A 12,043-nucleotide genomic window follows, 5' to 3' on the forward strand; every position below is an offset into this window, starting at 1 on the left:
ACAACAACAAAATTAATGAAAATTATTTAAATAAATGAAGAAACTAAAGGGATTCGTGGAAAATATTACGAAGCGTATCTTAATAGCTCCTTTTCAACGAGATGTAACTCAGTATATTAATTCCCATTAATGCATTACATACAATAGCGATTCGTTGATGTGTTAAGTTATTCCAATTTGAAACAAAAAGTATATATTGTCAATGTTGTTACTGTATTCTACGTGTAAAAGAAAAAAAATAATAATAATAACAATAATACTGAAAACTTATAAATGTTGTTTGTTAGCCGACGAATTATATTATATTACATGATACATTATAATCTAACTATTACGTCATACTACATAAATATTCTGATTATAAGTAATATATAATATTTAAAATATCTCGTATATATCGATGTTATCTGATATTGTCATTGTAATCTAGGTCACCAAATACACTGTGGAGGGTTTAAAAAAAACTGAAAAAAAATACCAAAAAACAACAGAAAAACGCTGTTTAAATTTCCCCGTATACTTCTTTTTTGTAACGCCTCGCGGCAACCGTTCAGGTTCGTTATTTTTATACGTTTGCGTTATACCCGTTATACTCCTGTTAATTCATGTCCACGTAACACGCGACGCTCCGAACTATAAGTAATTAATTAGTCCGTACGAGTGTAATTCGTTTTTGTTTGTTCCATTTCATCAACGTCAGGAGCCTCTGGGAACTCCCAGAGGGAACGGTGAACTTAAAATTTATTCAATATTTTTACTTTTTACTCTTTGCATGAATCGTTAAGAAATTAGTACCGAATATGAATTGTAAACAATATTGAATGGAAAGGAATATAAAGTATGACGGCAGAAACAGTAATATTCTAACGGAATACGTGGAATAAAAAGCCAGAAAACGTTAACGAACAATTCAGTCAATATAATAATATACGCATTGGCTATTGTTTCAACCAAAGTTTTTAGTTCACCAAGAATACTGATTATCTAGATGTTGATACAGCAGGGAAGCAAATACTAGAAACTTTAGGTAATAATCCCTTGATCAGCGGAATTAACTTAACCCTTCATTACGTGCGTGGGGGCTGTTGAGACCCCAGGTTTTTTATTTTTACACATTTGTTGAAGAAAATTTTGTCGACACCCTCATTTTCAGTACCTTCCAGAAACCTTCCTATAAAGCCAATAAATCTTCATCTTATTGTTAGCAACTATGCTCAAAAGGAAGCATTTTTATGTAAAGAAATGGTTTGTTTTTTTTGTTTTTCTTTTTGCGATATCGTCCATGGTGGTAAAATTTTCAGATTTTCCAACTTCTCAGATGAAATATTGTTTATTTATGATAAGCAATGAATTTGTAATTTGTGCAACCCGTAAATCATTATTTCCAGACGAATAGACAAACACAATTTTTAGTATACATCTTCAAATTATATTCCAGATGAAAATATTCAATTCAAAAAATAGGGTCCCCGTAGACCCCACGCGCTTACTGGCGCTACAAAAGATGATGAACCTAATGAAGGATTAACAAATATAGACAAAAAAAATCCCTGGTCTCTACCAACATAGTCTCTTTTTAAAATAGAATTGTTTATGCACTGACAATTTCTAAACAGCTGGGACAGTAAATTTCAGATTTCTGTATTGAGCATTTGTCTGTATCCCACTACGCTGCGTCCCTTCCTAGTCTTCTCCCCCCCCCCCCCCTCCCTCCTCCCTCTATCTCTCTCCCTCTCCTGGCAATGCAGACGCATACATACACACGGCATACCACGAGTGTCAAGAACTGCCTGAGCAAGGGAAATCGGGATTCATAGATGGAACAAGGTGCCGGCGGCGATGCATGGAAAAATTGACAGTGTAAAACGGGCGAGTAAATCGAACCGTGTAAGCCGTGGCCTTAAGTGGATCGTTCTAACATCGAAGCACAGTTTGCGCTAGTTACTTTGTCAACCTTGAATGACGGGGATTAGGTAGCTTAGGCGCTCTCTGATGCTCGAGGCAAACCCGAAATGGAAAATCCGGACGTGGTCGAGCATTTCTACGGTGTTTACCTTCTTTACTGTACCAACCCGAAGTACAAGGGCAGAATTTATATCGGTTACACCGTAGATCCGAACCGCCGAATCAAACAGCATAACGCGGGAAAACAGTTCGGCGGTGCTTGGCGGACCAGCAACAAGGGACCGTGGTAAACCTAACCTCACTCTTGACGCTTTTACTTTACTTTTACCCACATCCAATCCGTTGCACCGCCTTTTTCTAGAGAGCGATCGACAAGCAGAGTTTTAATGTTTGGTTTGAACTTTGAACTGTTGTTGAGATTTAGCTGGACTTTAGAATGCAGAATCGAGAAACGTCCTCGATTTTACCGACGGAGAAAAACGAACGGTCTTGTTTTAGTTGACAAATTTTAAACATTGGGACTATAATTTTACTGATTTTCGCATACCGCAGGGTGGCCGTTAAATTTAGATTTGAAAATTTCACGACTTTTCTCTCTTTCCCTGACTTTTAAATACGTTGGAGTTGAATAATTCTTTAATATAGAAAGCAGATGATCGTATTTTGTAGATATGAGGTTTATAATGTTTTGATCATATAAAATATTCACATTCTTATTGTAATATTATCGTTATTATCTATGTATTGATAAATTTATATACTAGAACGCATTAAACGCCGTATTTCGAAAAATTATCAAGAAAAATGACAACCATTTGCAATAAATCCCAGAAATTTTCCTCATCCTCAACACAAGTGCTCTACTAAAAATGTCCGACACAACCTAACACGATCGGATAGGATACAGACAAAATATTCGGATAGACTTTTACAGATTAGATTCGAATCTGTCCGCGTCTGTCAGTATCCTGTAAGTATCCGGTCCGAAACGTGTCCGATCCTTTCGAGAATTTTTAGCATTTTTATCAGAGGGTGGCCATGCACCCTGCACGGATTTGGTGTAACAACTATAAATATCGTTACAAATACAAATCGCAGGATATTTCTACAGCTTTGTAAAAGATTGTTAACACTGTATAATACAACCTCATCGAAAATCTAATTTCCTTTAATTTTTATTCAGGACGATGGTGATGATTATCCATGGATTTCCCAACGACATTTCAGCTCTCCGGGTAAGCTAACAACGACGTGCATTGAAAACTGTCGACATTGCGGTTGTAACGTTGCAAGAAATGTTTAAACAAATATGAATATTCATGCAGTTCGAGTGGGCTTGGCAGCACCCGGATATCAGTCGACGATTGAGGCACGTCCCGCGTAAAAAATCGGGTCAAAATAGTTTCGACTACCACTTGATGGTGCTTGGAGAAATGCTGAGAGTCGGACCTTGGTCTCGACTGCCGTTGACCATTCGTTGGCTGGCGCCCCATTTAGCGAAGGATTTCCCAGCCGAGCGATGCCCGCCGATGCACATGCCTCTGGTGTACGGCAAAGTGATCCCAAAGAAGGTGAAGCCAAGCGAGGGCGGATCAAAGAACAGGAATAAAGACGCTTCGCTTCCGGAGGACCCGGAGGATTCCGGAAGTGCAGGGGGGCTGCTTTGTTCGCTCTGCAAGAACCTGTTGGAGCCAGACGAAAAGCTGACTTGCGTTAACCCGGCGTGCACGCTGGTGAGTCACTTGGTTTGCCTGGCGAAGAGGTTCAGGAAGAACGGGATGATTTTACCGGTAGAAGGGACGTGTCCTGCCTGCCGGATCAACATTCTATGGGGAGATTTGATCAGGAAGATGAAAGGCTGCTACCAAGACTTGGCCGAGGCGGCATACGCCGAAAGCGATTCCGATATCAGTGATTTTTGACACGTAATTAGACATAGGTATAATCTTCTCACCCTCGGATGGTTCGTTGCACGTTAAATATTTTAGTTAATATTCATACTTTCGGTTTGTTCAACGAGCCTGCGAGGACTTTCGTGCGAAAAGAATAGTCGCCGGCTGAATGATATTTTGAAGAATCGTAATTCATATCAAAATCGTATCCATGCATTTGTGAGAAAAATTTCGTTGTTTCTATTCTGATACAATTTTATACGTATTTTCATAGGGAATTTGTATATATGCTGTAATGTGGGTAGAACTACAGTTTTAATTGATCTCGAGAAAAATTACAAAAGATCTTGGCTTTCGAGCAGATCTGTGATCGTTTATAGAACATTATCTCAACTAGTTGATTAATACTGACTTGAGTTAGGAATTGAATTTTTAATTATCTTTGACAACGGTTTCATGGTTTTCTTTTATACCGCATGTTCAATTTTCTTCTGTAAATCATTCAGACCAAAGTATGGAAGAAAGTGATTTTGAAGAAAGCGTGGAAAAAATTAGGCTCGACATTTCTCTTTAAGTTCACAGCTTCAAGTGGCGACATTTTTTGACCTCTATATTATCTATTTTACTTACCAGCTCCGCATAATCAGTAATTTGTAAATATTCTGGCTAGATCATAACAATGTTCACGCCATATTAACTATAATAAGTGTGAATGATAAATAAAAAATAAAATGCGGGCCAGCTGGATTGATGAATGCAGTTTATTGTAAATAATTGTGTAAATAAATTATAGGAATAAATGAATAAATAAATACATGAATAAATAAATAAATGATACACAAAATTAATAGCGTCTAAAACTAAATGCCAAACTCACTTATCGTATTTACAAATTCAGTGCTTGTACACATTTCGACGTGTGTTATCGATTTTTAAATTGAACTTCCACGAAAAAAGGGATTCCACCTGACGCACCTATTCCTATCCACGTATATGTATATATGACAAAATGTTTGTACATTTCATTGACCAATTTTTTGGTTCACCCAACGTTAACCGTTTTTTCCGCTAACTGTAGTTCCCCATATATGTTCTCGGAAATACTTTCTAACACAAGAATGTCGTCCTCACAACAACAGAACTTTGCCCCCCCCCCCCCCCCTCCCCCCTTTCTCCCCTCATATCTCTATGCATATTTGCAGAAGTGTAAAGCACACGCGATCGCGACCCTCGAATCATCTCAAACGGAACATGCTAACACTTTGAACAAATACAATGCGTAAGTGTAAGTAACTGTACCCATTTTCAATGCCCCACAGATAAAAGTGGGGTAATTAATCATCCAACGTGGGATTGAACATTCAAAGTAGGATCCTTGATCTCTTTGATCTGTGTAATTGTCGGTACACTAGACTGCAGGCAGGGGTATAAATAATTCAGGTGTACTGCAGTCGCGCATAAGTATTACCAGGAATAATCCCAGAGGAAATTACGCATCTGAAACCACATTTGACACAGAGAGTGCACCTCGTCATTTCTGTAGAGGATGATTAGTACGCGAAGTTCATCGGGTCGGTCAGGAAACGACTGTAGTGGATGAGGAAAGTGATCCACATAGCGTATCAAAATATATATCACTATGCCACGTCTCTCTGTGTTTACAAGTTATTAAGCTACTTTTGATTTATAGCTTGACGATTTTTCTCCCCCAAAATTACCCTCTCGCAATATTTCCCCAATATCTTTTACACACTGCAATTGTTAAACCACGCGTCTTAAACCGAATGGCAATAAATTTCGATATTATATATCTCCACTCGCGAAATTAAAGGGAATACAAGCATCACTTATATATTATATATGCATAAAGGCATATTTGGCACGTATAAATTACAGCTAAACGATCATCCAATATTCAGCGATCAAGTATGTAATTAGGTTGCGGTATAAACAGGTCAAAACATCGCAAATTTTTCCTCTAAAACATACCCCACAATCTTCGACGTACGAATCAGCTATTTGAATAAAATTACATCAATGGATTTGAAACTCCGAATCGTGGGTGACCGTTATTTGCACTTTGCTCTCCGTGTTCAGGCTTCTCTCTGATTGCAAATTTTATAAAAATCCCTCCGTGTAGTCATCGTCTCCGCCATAATCGCCGTAATCGTCTGCACCTGGAGGAACGAATATTCCTCCTAGGACCCCGGAAAGATTCTCTCGCAATCCCAACGCTGAGGCCACTCCAAATACCAGCCGCATCACCACCAGCCGAACAAAGTTCACCACGTTTGTCTCCCTGGTTTGAAGAGCGAGCTGCTTCGTCTTCTTCTTGGTTTTTCCCTCCCCAAGTTCGATCTAACAAAATAATTGACTTTCAAAATCGAACGAATTGACACGTATTTTTTCTCGTCTTGCAGAAGTTTTTTCTTTATACTCTGAACACGTTTGAATCGACTTATTTTCAAAGATCGAGGTACGAATATAGGTTTCATTTAATTTCAGACTCTGTATTTGCAAATTAAACTGGTTTGCTAGAATCAATATATAAAAATGGTCTACCGAAAGCGGTTGATTTATTAAAGTGTCGTGAAAATATTATTAAAAAATAATGAAGAGTCAATTTGAAAAACTGTTTGTTGAAATGAAATCGAGTTGAAACTTCTGCCTTGCAACTTACAACCCAAACTACAGAATATGACTGAACCATTAATGGATAGATATAAACAATTAGTATGAGTGCTCACCGTTAGTAAAACGAACAGAAGAATCAAAAGCGATGATCTGAGCTTCATGTTCGGTGATCTAAAGCTCCACAATGAGAGATTATCGATGAGAATTGATTGTGAGTCGAAATATATGATACGAAGAACTGCAGTTTCTGCCGGTTTTTATTGCTGGTTCTTTTGATCGAGGAAAGCGAGGAAAGTCGACTAGTCGTTCGCGCACCACCGAGGCTTGAGTAAAATTGATCAGATTTAAACGTCAACGGAATATATCGCTGTGTCAAGCTTTGAGCAAGGAGTAACCAAAACGCTGATTGGCTGCACACTCCGTACAGAATGAACCAACTGACTATGATCGTACACGAGAGAACGCCGAGGCTCGCTAACGGGATCCACTAATAAAAAAAAAAGAAAGAACGAAGGAGACATTCAGGCCGACCCAAGGCACGTGATGAACGACGTCGTGACAACAACGTGGGGCTTTCGGGGTGCCATTTGCAAAGCTACCGATCGTGTTTCCAGATAATCCCCTGATTTGTTATATACTTACGTTAAATTTAAAAGACTTTTTTTCTTCGCAGTCGTAAATTTTTTTAAATAACAAAATTTTTTGTTGAGACCAGTTTTTCAAAACTGTGTTTAATTCTTTGCGTTAACGCTTCATTATCGTGCAATTTTATCTATTATCTTGAAAATCTATTTCCGTTATTGAGAACTCGGAAAAGTTCATATTGCTGTTGGAATCAAGAAATAACAGCAATTTAAGAAAGATCTTTTCAAAGAGCTTTACGACCGAGGAGTAACATTTTTTTTAACTGTACATTTCTAAACAATAAATGAAATTATCTACCCACTTTAGACATGCACGCAACGGCGCATTTGCCTACCTAAAAAAAATTAACCAATCGACCCGTTTACACGTAACATCTTTCACGCATGCGATTCTTTAGCGCAAAGGAGATATTGTTCATGTGTATAGCCGTATAGGTGAATGGAATAGAATCGTACGCGTAAAAAATTCATGGCTTTATATACGTTTGCACACGTCACATTCATGCATACAATTAGCTAAATAATTAATATGCAGAGACGAATGTATTTATTATACTACGCTATCTTTTACGTGGTTTCTTCTTTTTTTCTTTAGTCAGTCAATGTCAACCTATGCGCTTGATAATAAATCACCAATTATGAATATGAATGATTCACAATGCGATTCATGATACGTCTAAATGTTCTATAAAGTTGTTGAAATATGTCATTGACTTTGGCACGAATCAGAACAAATTCAATGTCATCTAACTGTATCTAAAGTTTGATATGAGAATAAACTTCAATAATGCCCATTATCGAGTACCTATACTCATAAAACTCGTCTTGGATAATGAGAAAATTATGATTTTTTAACCGTGTGCCTGAGAATATCAATAAATTTTCAACTGAAATTGCATGACAAGATCAAGAATGGTTTTGACCTATCTAAGTTTATCCTCGGATATTAGAAAGCAGAGTTTAAATTTCGTCTTATCACTGCAATTACCAGTGATGACAAGTACCTCTCTTTAAATTAAAGCGTCACGAAAAGAGAAAGAGGAGCAGAGCAATGACATAAATGAGAGATAATAAAGGGTAATAAAGAACAAAAACTGAAAAATGCCAATGAAAATTCGATAAATGTATAAGGATGAAAGTTACGTTGACGTAACTAGCAAAGGTGTTGATTTTGCCGTCAATTCCAAGGCGTGAACACACAGGTATGAAGGTAACAAATGTAAACTATAGCTCCCATAATTTGATATTACTTTTACACCTGATAACCAAGTTGTTATTGTTGCGGTTCATGAAATTCTATCACGATGATGATGGTATCACGTCGTCGAATCATTCCCACTGCATGATCTATGCAGCATTGCATTTTGCAACGGTCACCGTGGATTCTCATTGAGAATGAGTATGATTGACTCCGGTAATTCGCTTCCCAAGTATCTGCGCACGACGTTTCAATTGAATTCCGTCAATTTTCTCCTTTTTTCACACACGGTAATAGGTACCAGATATTGGTTCCCACTGCATTGAGCATGCTATAGAGGAAATGAGATATCTCATTTTTTTCTCAGAGCCAAAAAGAGCCGCCCCATTTCACAAGTACCGTATAACGTTATTATATCATTATACTATCTGTGCAAAGCCTTCGTTCTCTGAGAAGGCAAACTTTTCTTCTACAATGGAATTAAGTATAACGAGCATAAAGCATAAAGCATAAAGCATGTGGTTGTCGAGGTTGCAGGCAGGTTGCTGATCCCACCTTGATAACTGTCATTACCCAGTGTAATATCTGGTAACGTTTTGTCTCCTGCATAAACGATGAGCCAGTGCAGCATTGCGGGGTTACAATATAGTATTTAAATATGCATACGGTAAAAGTAAGTAGATAATGAACACATCGCTTATGCATGGCCATTCGCTGGACAAAGTCACGATTAATTCTTTAAGAATCGTGCTAGGAGGGCAATGTGCTCATTTCGGCAGTGCACGATCTCATTACAGATTAATGGCGCGAATCTGAGCGAACAAATCTAGGTAATTAGCACACACAAACCACCCGCACTATATACATATATATATGTTGATGCATACAATCACACCGGGTTATATTAGGTGGTACTAACGTGCAAATCTCTCGCAATTTGTTCCGTGCAGCTAGCTGCATGTATGTGGAATATATGAGACATTCCACCTCGAACTGAGCAACGTTTGATTCTCACTATCGGTGATTTTATTTATTTTTAAGTACGGTGTGGAGTGTACGAAGAAGTTGTCTTTCACTGATTGTGAGTATTAGATTTTTTGGATCACAGATTTGATTTTACTGCTCCGAAAAACACAAAAACTCGAATTCTCGAATGAATAGACCCCTAATCGATTGGTATCGAATTTTTCTCATGAATTCTGTGTTAAAAGCCAGAAGTTTCGATACCAAGATGAAAGCAGGCAAGCTTTTGGTTCGGAAGCTACAGGCGAAATAAGTTATTGAAAAGTGAGGGAAATTGAATTAAATATAAATTTAAAAAATACAGATTTATATTTTATACGTTTTTTCTCACTTTATAATTACTTGTCTCGCCTGCAGGTTCTAAACGGAAAGCTTGCCCACTTTCATCTTGGTCTTGCAATTTCCATTTTTAGCAAAGAATTTATAAAAAAAATTGGGGTCTCGTGTTTTTGAGAGCAGTAAAAATCAAACCCATGGACCACAAAATCTCAAACTCAGTAAAAGATGTTTTTTGTACACTTTACACCATACTTGAAAATATTCTAAAATCGCCGATGGTGAGGGTCATGCGTAGGTCGGTTTGACGTGGAATGCCCCATATAATGCATCCATAAGATAGGCGAGAAGTCAGATTTGCACAGAGTTGTTATCTCCCGGTAGAGTTGCCGATTGTTCAGCGTAACTTCCGAGACTCGGTGGAAAAGAGCGCTGCTTGATTAAATATATTTAATATATGCAGCAGGATCGTTGCGCATCTGCGTCGCAGTCAGGCCACGAATCTCCACGTTTCCGGTTGCAATATATGTTTTATTTTCTTTCTCATATTTTCATTTTTTCCTCAGATAATAATTCAGACTAGTTCCGTAATCCAGCCTCGTAGTTGTGAATCCCTTTATTTATATTTTAACAAATCTTCGTCAGTACCCACAAATTATCTGTGTTTAACAGAAAATGCGGGCCACTGAAAACAGCAGAAAAAATCCCCTAAATTTCTCTTAAAACTTTAGTATTTTCCCTTTGACTGAAATTCGACATAACAGTGCTCATACGCGTAACTAATTAATGAACCTCCGAATTACTCGGTATTAAACACTCATTTCGAATCTAGTTGGTGATGATGAATGTCTTTTTCATTCCGTCCCTTACCTCCAATATATTTCCATAACCAAATTACAAAATTTCCTGACCTTCTCCTGACTTTCATAACGATTTTTCAACTGCTTGACATTTCCAGGATTTTCAGATTGTCTTGGACTAGTAACCAGCATGTTATAAGAATTTTCATAGCTCTGCATTCTTAGCTATTCGGTACCCACTAGCTCGAAACTCACATGCACTTTGATTTTTTTTGTTTCGCAGAAGGATTCAAGACAGAGTTCTCATTTCTTTTTTTTTCATTTCTGTCTTACATCATAAAATCGTTATAATATATACGCAATTTCTCAGATCTAATGTTTCAGTAATATCAATTAATTGAATTCATGTCATAAAAGCCTCAAGTGCTACAAAACTTTATTATTACATGAGTGGTGATCAAGGACTTGAAAGAAATAAAAAAAAAAAAAATTTCTTACGCACCCTAATCGGTGAACAAATAGGTATAAAAATTACTAGACAGTGGTTACGAAAACGGCGTAGCACCTGGCGCATTATCATATTCTGCGTATACATTCTCATTGATTCTTTTGCTCTCTTCACTCTCGGGTAATGAACACATTGTGTCAGAGACCGACGACGTGGGCGATGAGAGAGCAAATGAGGCGTTAAAAACGAAAGAGAATAATAACGATAAGAAAAAAAGACGTCACTCGATTCAATGGAGATGCAATGCGCATCGTTTCTTGACGTCTTCGACAATAAGAGGAGTCTCAGAGGCTCCCGATATGTCGGCAACTGATAATATTATGCAGTATGGGTATTTGGTATAATAAACAATGCGATATCATATACCTATACTCAGGTTAAATTGTGAAGGCGGCAGCACCATGGGGACCCGGTTAACCGCAGCCTAGCAGTGCCTAAAGGAATACTTGAAAGACAGGATGCGAAGGAAGGACCGGATACGACCCACCGTGCATATTTGATCAGTTCTAGAAACGAAGGAAATACCCCTCCGCCGATGACCACTCATTGCTTACCGCATGGCGACGATTCCTTGCGTTATGCGTCGACAATATACAATTGAATAGCTTGAATTAGTTAACTATACGAGATTATACCTTCTGTAATATTCTTTCGTTGATACACAACTCAATTCGAATTTTCGTCAATGATATAATAAGACGTTGTGCCTACCATATAGTTCGCCTGCATATTACGTGCAAGATGGCTCAATCGATACGTCAGGGAAAATCCAACGGTATTATACTTATTCATGAGAGTCTCGGGTCATAAGTCTGTGCCATGAAAAACTCTTGAATAATCTCTGTACTGATTAAACTTCAAATTGTCAAAAGGTATAATCGTTTCACGTCAAACTTCTGAGAATAACGAAATTGAAATACGACGAGAAGACGATGGCGATGCGAGAATTAGATAATACAAATGTGAAATTTCATGTCTCGCAAACCCATATTCGTCTAGCCAAACTCTTGCAACGTCGGATACACGAATTAAATAAACTTGGTTCGTCGGACGAATAGTCTGGGTTATAGGGAAGTAGGCAGGTTGAGTTGAGTGTAATCAATTGCAATGAGGCACAACCGCGCGTAGAATTTCTCTAAATGTGTCAGGGAACAAATACTGCA

At 37.9% G+C, this 12,043-nt stretch overlaps 2 protein-coding genes across 2 annotated transcripts; one reads left to right on the plus strand and one right to left on the minus strand.

The window, feature by feature from the left end:
• The first annotated feature begins 1,961 nt into the window (after window positions 1-1,961).
• Window positions 1,962-4,119, plus strand: LOC124406439 (structure-specific endonuclease subunit slx1). Its single transcript, XM_046881848.1, has 3 exons — window positions 1,962-2,191; window positions 3,089-3,140; window positions 3,231-4,119. The coding sequence occupies exons 1-3, from the start codon at window positions 2,013-2,015 to the stop codon at window positions 3,825-3,827; spliced, it is 828 nt and encodes a 275-aa protein (XP_046737804.1). The 5' UTR covers window positions 1,962-2,012; the 3' UTR covers window positions 3,828-4,119.
• A 1,677-nt stretch (window positions 4,120-5,796) lies between these two features.
• Window positions 5,797-7,002, minus strand: LOC124406445. Its single transcript, XM_046881853.1, has 2 exons — window positions 6,545-7,002; window positions 5,797-6,155 (listed from the first exon to the last, which is right to left on the minus strand). Exons 1-2 carry the CDS (start codon window positions 6,590-6,592, stop codon window positions 5,916-5,918), a joined length of 288 nt encoding a protein of 95 aa, XP_046737809.1. The 5' UTR covers window positions 6,593-7,002; the 3' UTR covers window positions 5,797-5,915.
• Window positions 7,003-12,043: the final 5,041 nt, after the last annotated feature.

This window comes from Diprion similis, chromosome 6 (assembly GCF_021155765.1).
Source record: "Diprion similis isolate iyDipSimi1 chromosome 6, iyDipSimi1.1, whole genome shotgun sequence".
Classification (NCBI taxonomy): domain Eukaryota; kingdom Metazoa; phylum Arthropoda; class Insecta; order Hymenoptera; family Diprionidae; genus Diprion; species Diprion similis.

What these genes read in the sequence shown, in the direction of transcription:
- LOC124406439 (XM_046881848.1), top strand. Translation starts at nt 2,013, where the DNA reads ATGGAAAATCCGGACGTGGTCGAGCATTTCTACGGTGTTTACCTTCTT. An exon ending in ACCAGCAACAAGGGACCGTG is followed by an intron (nt 2,192 to 3,088) that starts GTAAACCTAACC and finishes ATTTTTATTCAG; the next exon opens with GACGATGGTGATGATTATCC. An exon ending in ACGACATTTCAGCTCTCCGG is followed by an intron (nt 3,141 to 3,230) that starts GTAAGCTAACAA and finishes ATATTCATGCAG; the next exon opens with TTCGAGTGGGCTTGGCAGCA.
- LOC124406445 (XM_046881853.1), bottom strand. Translation starts at nt 6,592, where the DNA reads ATGAAGCTCAGATCATCGCTTTTGATTCTTCTGTTCGTTTTACTAACG. An exon ending in TTCTGTTCGTTTTACTAACG is followed by an intron (nt 6,156 to 6,544) that starts GTGAGCACTCAT and finishes TTATTTTGTTAG; the next exon opens with ATCGAACTTGGGGAGGGAAA.